This window comes from Mus pahari, chromosome 6 (assembly GCF_900095145.1).
Source record: "Mus pahari chromosome 6, PAHARI_EIJ_v1.1, whole genome shotgun sequence".
Taxonomy (NCBI): Eukaryota; Metazoa; Chordata; class Mammalia; order Rodentia; family Muridae; genus Mus; species Mus pahari.
In genome coordinates, this window is record NC_034595.1 from 50,097,724 (window position 1) to 50,107,239 (window position 9,516).

At 38.6% G+C, this 9,516-nt stretch overlaps 1 protein-coding gene across 7 annotated transcripts in view; it reads right to left on the reverse strand.

Annotated features, from left to right (window-relative positions):
- Positions 1-9,516, reverse strand: part of Dock7 (dedicator of cytokinesis 7) — a 205,822-nt gene that overhangs the window by 81,539 nt on the left and 114,767 nt on the right. For 6 of the 7 annotated variants that reach the window (XM_029540156.1, XM_029540154.1, XM_029540155.1 and 3 more), the window contains exons 16-18: positions 7,680-7,750; positions 4,261-4,399; positions 3,328-3,429 (exon numbers count right to left, since the gene is read on the reverse strand). In XM_029540156.1, the coding sequence (XP_029396016.1) occupies positions 3,328-3,429; positions 4,261-4,399; positions 7,680-7,750 (312 nt within the window). Of the gene's footprint in view, positions 1-3,327; positions 3,430-4,260; positions 4,400-7,679; positions 7,751-9,516 lie in introns of those variants that run through there. The other variant, XM_029540158.1, reaches the window with a different exon arrangement.

A 9,516-nucleotide genomic window follows, 5' to 3' on the forward strand; every position in this document is an offset into this window, starting at 1 on the left:
TTGCTCAATGGTAGTACATTTGTCTAGCAAGTAAAAGCCCTGGGTATGATACTCAGCATAGGAAAAAGGGAGGGAGGGAGGGAGGGAGGGAGGGAGGGAGGGAGGAACTAGGTGTTACATTTTCCAGCAACATGTATCAGTTGGTGCTCCCCCAGGGGCCTCCCCTCTGTGCACGCCCTTCTGTCCACCCACACACTCCTCTCCCACAATCCTCAGCAAGTCTGCTTATCCTTTCTTGGTCTCTGAGTTTTTAAGCTTTAACCTGTATTTACTTCCACTGAAACACACACACACACACACACACACACACACACACTATAAGCTATCTGCATATGAGAGAGAACATTTGGTGCTTATCTTTCTGTGTTTGGCTCACCTCAAGAAATATACTTTCTAGATTATTTAAAACTAAAAATGCGTATTATCACAATTTTAAAAGTTTAACTTTTCAGGAATTCTGGTATACAAAGTAATGGGTTTCATCATGGCATGCTGGAGCCAGCATACAATGACAGGGACTTCCTGCAAGAGTCCCGGATGGAGACAGACATCTCAGAAACCCATGGCAGCTCCTTGTAGGAAAGGATAGTGTCTGGGACCCTGAGAAGCAGGAGACATCCCTCCAGGGGACCTGGTATCTATCTGAAATAAGGGACTGCCTATAGTAGGTCAGGATGGAGACATCTCAGTAGCTTGCAGCAGCTCTTTGTAAAAAAAAAAAAAAAAAAACAGTTGTTCCCATTTCTCCTAACCTTAACCCTGAACAAGAGCTGTATAGATTTCATTTGTGCGTGACTTTTTCAGTTGGCCTTGGTGTGCGTAATTATTCTATTATCTCTGACTTTCTTACTTTTTTCTCCTGCTCTGGTGAATTTTGTGAAACTAGATGTTCCCTGATGTAATGATTCTTAAACAATTAAAATTTGAGGCAAGGGGCACAGCACAGCATAGTCCTAATGACCCAGGTGCATGCTGTGTGTTCTCATCTTGGAAACAATGTAACAACTGCACAATGGTAGCTCCAGATTAATGCTTGACTCGCAAAGAAAGTTTGATGAAATTATTAGTAAATGAAAGAGAGCCAACATTGGGACTATTAGAAAGGCAAAAACTACTAAAGTTATGAAATAAGTTTTGCATAACATTTGAAAGTGGTTCCTGGATAATCAAGTATAGAATATGTAAAATCGGGGCTGGAGAGATGGCTCAGCAGTTAAGAGCGCCGACTGCTCTTCCGGAGGCTCTGAGTTCAAATCCCAGCACCCACAGGATGACTCACAACCATCCGTAATGAGATCTGATGCTCTTCTGGTGTGTCTGAAGACAACTACAATGTACTTACATATAGTAATAAATAAATTAAAAAAAAAGAATATGTAAAATCTTATATTAGTAAAACTAAGTCAAAACACCAGGACTCTAAGGAGAGTCCTGTAGAAGCAGAAAGCTAGCAGAACTACTGAGTTACATACAGGTTAACTTGATTCTTTCTGGTTACTGCCTGGCAGCTTTACCCATGTCATTTATCATTAGAGCTTCACAAGAAAATGCAAGTAGCTGGCCGCAGAGCTCTGAGCTCTGAGGTATAAGCTAAAGTTTAAATAATGATAAGTTTGCAATTATTATTATTTTGGGTATAGGCCTGGGAATAGTCAAGCTTGAAACTGGGGAACAATTGTAATTCTTGATTTTTTTTTTTCTGGGATGTGGTTATTCTTTTGAATTTGATTTGGCAATGATTATACAATATATTTTTTCTACCTGCTTTTGGAGTATAATTAAAAGACTGGGGCAAGAAAAAGGTGAGAGACCGAGTAGAGAGCGAGTGAGGAGTATATAAGGTGAATGTGGAGAGCGAATGAAGAGGGAGGGAGGGAGGGAGGGAGGGAGAGAGAGAGAGAGAGAGAGAGCATGAGAAGAGCATGTGAAGAGTGGATGAAGAATGAGAAGACTGAGTGAAGAGAGAATGTGAAGCGTGTGTGAAGAGTGTGTGAAGAGTGAAAGGGGAACACAAGGGTGTGTATGGATGTGGGAGCTCAAGAAAAGCAGAGTGCACAGGGGAATGCAGGGTGTGCAGCCCCCAAGCTGCGAATGAGAGAGAGAGAGAGAGAGAGAGAGAGAGAGAGAGAGAGAGAGAGAGAGAGAGAGAGAGAGAGAGAGAGAGAGAGAGAATATGAATGAGAGGGAGACTTTAAGCCTTGAAAAATTGCCTGTCAGCTTGTACCCAAAAAAAATAGTCTGTGTCTATTTACTATGCACCTTCCAGATATCCCTGCTTCCAGCTGAGAACTCCGATCCTGTGTCAAGGCTGGACCCCGGCACTGGCTGATTGGTTCATGTATGTAATCCACATCTGCAGATGGTTAGCATGCTTTTATATAAGCATTTGTATCTGCAGGTGGTCTGCATGTTCTTCTATGAGAATTTATACCACAGGTCCTACAAGAAAATCACTGTCCTTGCTTCAGAAACTGGCTCTGCACTTTAAAATTAATTTCCACAAAATATACTTTCTTATATTAAATATCTTCTGAAATATGATTTGTTTAAAACAACAGCAAATAAAGAGTAAGCATTATTTACTCTTAGGAAAAAGGCCATGTTTGTGCAGAACAATGCACAGAAACTGAAAAGGTGCCTGGAAAACAGACACAAGGTTGGAGGTAGAAAGCATGCGTGTTTCCTAGATGTTCACAATGAGCTAAGTACCACTGTGAATACGCACAGATATCCTACCCTTGCAAAAGTTAAACAGATAAACATTCAGTTAACAATAGTGAAAAGTACAAGGAGGAAAAAGACAGAGCGAGAAGGACAGGAGGTAGTGGCCGCCTCTTGGGCAGAATAATCAAGAGATGCCTTCTCTGAAGAGGAGTGTGAGTGACTGACGAAAAAGAAAGCAGGCCTGAGATGAGGCCCTGGCAGTAGAGGGCAGTGCACAGGCCTCAGGAAGAACAGGGCCGTGGGATGGAGAGAGCAGAGTGGGTGACAGAACAAGGTATGAGGGGCAGAGCGGTAGCCTGGTGGGTTGTTATACACATGCTTCTTTCAAAGTCTTGAGTTACAGTATGTAAACAAATACCATGTTTATACACTCATGATGTAGTCCAGGCTATCTTCAAACTCCTGCCAATCCTCCTGTCTTAGACACATAGGAACTAGTTCGCTACCATACTTCAAAAGAAAAATTGTAATTATCAATGAAAAACACTCCATTATGTGCATTCACATAGAAGAAACAGCAAATCTTTGTTTGGTAAACATCTTTATTATCAGTATCTTTTCTCATTTAGTCTAGAGAGTGAAAACTCGCTGCAAGGCACTGACCTCGGGGGAAAGCACTGAATAAGCCTGCGGTGGTTTTTCCAGGGAGACTGGCAGGCAGAACTGCCCCGTCTTCAACCGTCCATTCTGCAGCATTGGTATCCACTTTAAATAAAAAAGACACGTGTCTGTTATTGAAATCTTTATGTGGACAGTCAGCTTTAAGAATGTGACTCAAGCCAACTTTCGCTCACATCAACGGGCATTATGTGTGTAACTACCTAAGTAACGATGGGCCTTCAGCGCTCTACTTCCATGATGATATTTAATTCATGAAAATTCCAAAACTATTTTAACATGAAATATTTAGTACGTGGCCTTATTATCCAAGGAAGAACTGGTTCTAGAAAAGGCTACAAAATCAATTTAAAAACAATAGTTTCACTTCAAACAGAGAAAACCTTGAATACTGGAAATAAAAGTATAAATATAATTTTTTCCTAGCAGTTACCATAATTTCTGTCACAAACATAAGAGACAAAAAACGTTGAATCAAATATAAATTTAAGTTGAAGGATAAATTCTACAACAAAAGCGCATGACAGCACCTTGCATTGGCCTTCACTCTGTGTTAACCTTGGCAGTATGGCCATAATTAGGGTTTTTGTTTTTGTTTTTAAATATCCAAAGGCTTTCATTTCTTGTCTATGGGTTTCTTCTATTCATTCAAATCCTTCTCTCATTAAATCTATTATGTTGATACTGCGTCTGGGGAAAACACCCAACAATCAGAACTAACACCCAAGCCTTCAAGAAAGTTACTAAGCAGCGAAGGCCATCAGTGAGCACCTGAGGTGAGGATGCTTCCTGAACGCTATAGTTCTCATCACGGAGAATCAGACAACACGAAGCATCGACGGAGTACCCACTTCATAAATATTTTAACACATTTACAATCCCCTAACACCCGTACTATACAGTAACAGGAAGACTTACTGTATATCCAACCGGGGTTTCAAGAGGAGTGTTTTGTTTCTGCTGACAACTAACATGATAAAAAGTAAAGAGCAAGTGGTGGTGGTCAGTTAGCGTGGCAGGGAGCTTGACTTTGATTTCCTCGTGAAAATCAGGAGACCTTCATACAAAGAAATAAAAGCAAAAATCAGTAGTCAGTAATTTGTTTAAAATGGATAATGACTGCATTTGCTTATCTGACTGGTTTTAAGATTAACTTAGGTTCATGCATAGTTTTTTTTCTCTACTCCTAGGAATTATTTTTCATCATCCTCATTTCTAAATAATTAACTTCTACTTCCAGATGAGGGAGCAAACAGTTTCTGAAATTGTTCATAATGTTTTTATGAATGAGCTGAGGCATCCTACTATTTGAAAATTCATTAATAATTACCATCTAGATAATGAGATCTCCATCACACTGGGCATTGAACTACATTTATGAACCAAATTTGGTACCCACTACACAGAAAAGTAATCTGGGTATATATTTTTAAGTCATACCATATGGAAACATTTTCCTTTTGCTGGGGTACCAGCAAAGATAACCTTTGGGAGGGATATCTCTAAAGATACCTAAACATTAAGTTAGGCTCTCTGGAGAATGCTTTCTTTCAAATGTTCCATTGTTAAAAGGAATAAATAATGTTAGCAAACAGACCACTGTTGACACAGTAGACAATAAAGACAAAAATCAGAGAAAGCCTGAAAATTGAACTTGTCCAACAGCATAGAAGTGCTCCTAGCCATTACATGAATACAAAGAATGCCATGCTTGATGGTCATGATGCTTCTTCTCAACAAAAGGGCTTCTCTCAAGGGACACATTAATAGAATCCTGGCTGGATTTCTTGATATAGAAATAAAACACAGAATACAATGGAGGCATCTCACTTTTCCATTCTCAGCATCTTTCAGAATGATACTCAGTGGAAATACAGCTAAGCCACATGGTTCCAACCACGTTTAAAGTGAAGGCTGTCCACACTGCTAGGTAACTTTCTTTCTCAGATGTCCATCAGTCAATACTCTTCTTGTTCAAATAAGCCTCAAAACTACATTGGCAGGCATGGAGTTGATCATAGAAACACTAAGTGGAATTAGGCCTTAAATAAGGAAACAAGAAAGAGCTAACCCTAACTGGGAGTTTGATGCCTGGTCAACGTTTTCAAAAGCATGTCTCTTGTTACTAAGCTCACCAACCATCACTGATTATAAAACCTGGATTTCTAAGCAATGTCAGGCAGTACTGCCACTAATAATTTCCACTAATAATTAAAACAATAATAATAATGACCCAGCCAAACTGAGAAAATTGTAGAAATTACTGTTTTATAGAAATATCTTTCCTGTTATGTAATATTTGGGTTCTTCATTTCTCCCTGAAATCACAGTATAGGTGTCTATAAGAATTACTGACTACAATATGTTGGTTTGTCATATTTAGACTAAATTTTTATTTTTGTGGTTGTTTTAAAGATAAATAAGACAGTAATTTCCCTTAAAGCTATATAGTATGAATATGAAGTGGACAGAGATGTCAAAAAGCCCAGTACACTACCTAATTTTATATTCCTGAAGATCAGGAATAGGTTTCATATTTTAAAATGTTTTTTAAACATAATATTAATTTTATTGTAATAATAATATTTCTTGATATGAAATTGAAGTTTTAGGGTCCATAATAAACTTTTAATAGACCACAGCCATAGCACATTACTTTAATATCACTGACTGACTACTGTGCTTTAGTGATATAATAGCAGAACTCAGTGACTGCAAGAGATGGTATGTAGCAATAGGCTTGGATCATACAATATCTAATCCTTCATAGAAAATGTCAGCTCCTGATGGAGATCACATAGGTTAAGCACTTCAAGAACAAAGTTAAACAGACTATTTCCAGTTTGAGATCAAAATATGATATTTGATACAGGCCTGAAAGAGTGTATAGAATTTAGTACACACAAGTTCAAGGAAGGGCCAGAAACAGAGAACACAAAAAACAAGAAGGAAAATAGTGCGACTTACAATTTTGATTAGATTCCAGAGAAAAGAAGGAGAATGTCAAAGATGTCAAATTCTGAACCAGAAAAATGGTAGTATTATTATTAAAAACAGAGAGTGTTGTAAAGACAAACATGGAAACCAGGAAGGCAGGACACACAAGCCAGCGTGTCTCATCAATGAAAAGATACATGAGCACAAAAGGTCTGGACTGGAAATGATTTGGGAGTGTTCCATATAAATGCTAAAACAGAAGCGTTTTTATTGAATGCAACAGAAAGAGATCACTTAGATAACAGATTTGTGAGCAAAGATTTAGTATTTAGTGTGAAGTCACTACAAACAGAAAATCTCAAATGGTTGTCAAAACTGAACTGTGGCTGCAAAGTGAAGGTGAGAGATGGAAGTTTTAAGGGGAGCAGAAGGCATGCACTGCAACCCAACCGCACCAGGGAACAGCTCAGGGGCTTGTTACACGGGAAGTACAGGCTTCACTTGGAAAGGAAGGGTGGAGCCAACAACTGTGATGGGCAAGAGACAAGAGCTGATCATATTCTGAGGAAGTGGAACGGGTCTGGGAGCTGATGTGAATGAGTCACACCGAGAGGAGAAGGGGCATTGCTACTACTGAAAGAGAGGGAAAGGTAGACGAGTATGTAGATAATCTACAGTGGATAGAGAAATTACAGATCTCAAATTTGACAACCATAATCAATAAGCTAGAAATGCAGAAAACAAGTAGAAGCTGTAGGAAACTCATATATATAGTGACTGCTTCATGAAAGGAAAAATACAAACCAAAACCATCACGAGAAGACTGTAAAAGAGGGGCAGGCGGGGGACGATGAACGGCAGCAGCCCTACATGTGACACAGCTCTGCAACAGCTCATCCAACAGGAACAATTTGTGATTCTTTTCCCTTAAATAATTCAATAACTACCCCTCTCACACATACAGAAAGAAGAAAATAAAAGCAAGACGAGATTAACAATTTCTTCACAGAACTAACCCTGGAGAGCTACTAAATCAAAGAATCATGGGATGGTGAACATATCATCCCTGCAAGGAGCCTGAGGAGAGCAGAGTTCAAGAAAATGAGGAAGTATCTAAGGAAAATAATAAGGCAGAGATCAAAGGGCCAGAGGTCCCAACACTAATCAGTAACTATACAGGAAGATACAGAACTTTAAAAAGATGTTCTTGTCTAAAGCCTGATATTTGACATGTCTACAAAGAAGAGCTGCGCATCTACAGACTGAAAATCGTCATTCTGATGTCAGTTGTGAATTTGGCACGTTCAGTGCAACAAAGCATTTGGTAAACATACTAATGTGAGTGCTAACAATGCCACTAAGAAGTGAGTAACTTTGAAAGAAATATTTTAATTCAGTACCTGTTATGATATACTACGGCTGTATAGGCTTCCTTTGAAAATTCTGAACAGCTAGATTTACCAAAGATTACCTGAAACAAATAACAGCATGTTGAAACTTGGTTGTAATAAATGCTGGATGGTTCACATCTATGTAAGAATTGTATGCTTTAATAACTATTTGAGAAAATGGGCAAAATTGGCCCAGTGAAGAACAATGTGCCTACTTATAAAAGCTCAACTGCTTAACTATCTTCTCAATGATAGACCCATCTGACATTCAACCATTCAGAAAGCTTCTACAACCATATTTCTATTCACTGAGTAATCAGATACATTTTGGTCCTCTTCCCCTTCCCTGCTTTTTTTGAGACAGGGCTTCATGTAATCAAAGGTGGCCTTGAACTTCACATGTAGTTGAAGACTGCCTTGACCCTAATACTGGGATGACAGGCATGTGCCACCATGCCTAGTTTTATCACCCAGGGCTTCATGCATGCTAGGCAAGGTCTCTGGCAACTGAACTACATCTTCAGCCCTCTTTCATGTTTTCTTAAAGGAAGTGAACATTCAGGAAATAATATCACTTTGAATTTAAAATAAGAAAATTACCCCAGCATGGTGGCATCAATATGCAACACGGTAGCTTTACTAAAACATGAGAGTCATTCTGCAGATCAAATACCGACTGTTTATAAATGATACAAAGTACTATTTTAACGTTATGCTGTTTATCTTTTACTTCTTACACACCCTGCAAGTTACTTCATAGTGGAGGTGCTCTGGTTTAGACTTAGGCTTGTGTGTTAGTTTTAAAATCCACCACATATAAAAATGTTCAGTATTTGCACAAAACTGAGCCAGCAACATGGTTGGAGACTGATGTCATCGTCATCACTACTATGACTACTATATGACAGTATAGTTTAGAAATGCCACAAATTAAACACTTTAGATCTGGCAGCGATCGTTACATAGCACATCAGTATACTTGTGCTATCAGACTGTGAAACAGTTCAGCTTAGTCCTTTTGTAAAGGAGGTGACTGACATTCAGAAATTTTTTCTAAAAATTCAGCAGGTGATTCTACTTTAGATAAGTAGCAAATACAGTAATATTTACCCCCCTTGATAAGTTCTGTTCATTAATCTTCAAATGCTTCAGTATGCTTCTGTTTGTTTATTTTTGTTCTTATTTCAAGTTGAGATAGCGTTGCACTATGTAGCCCAGGTTGGACTTAAGTTTGATATTGTAGTCCAGGCTGGTTTTAAATTCTCAATCTTCCTGTATCAGCATCCCAAAAACTGGGATTAAATGCAAGCACCACAATACCTAGTCACCTTAATATGCTTTTAAAAATTTTTGATTTTTTGCCATAATTACAAATGCTGTAATTTTGCCTTACATAATTTTTGCCTTATAATTTTGGCAATTACATAATCAAAAATTATATGGAGACCCCTAAAATATTCATAGTCTAAAACATAAATGCATTAGGCTTATGTATAATTTTTTCATAGCTGCCATTTACACTAACATAAAAGCATTATATTGTCATATAAATAATAATATACAGGTGAAAGGAACACGGCATCTTTTTTCCTTCAGGAACTATCTCTTTTCACAAAGTAATGTATTTATCTATGCAACCAGAAGAGAACAAAATAGGATGTGTTCAGTTAGATCATCAGCCATGCAGGCTGTCTCTCGGCAACATGGGTTGAACAGCAGTTAAGTGCTGAGCACTATCTAGCATCAAGATACAGATCTAGCCGGGCGTGGTGGCGCACGCCTTTAATCCCAGCACTCGGGAGGCAGAGGCAGGCGGATTTCTGAGTTCGAGGCCAGCCTGGTCTAC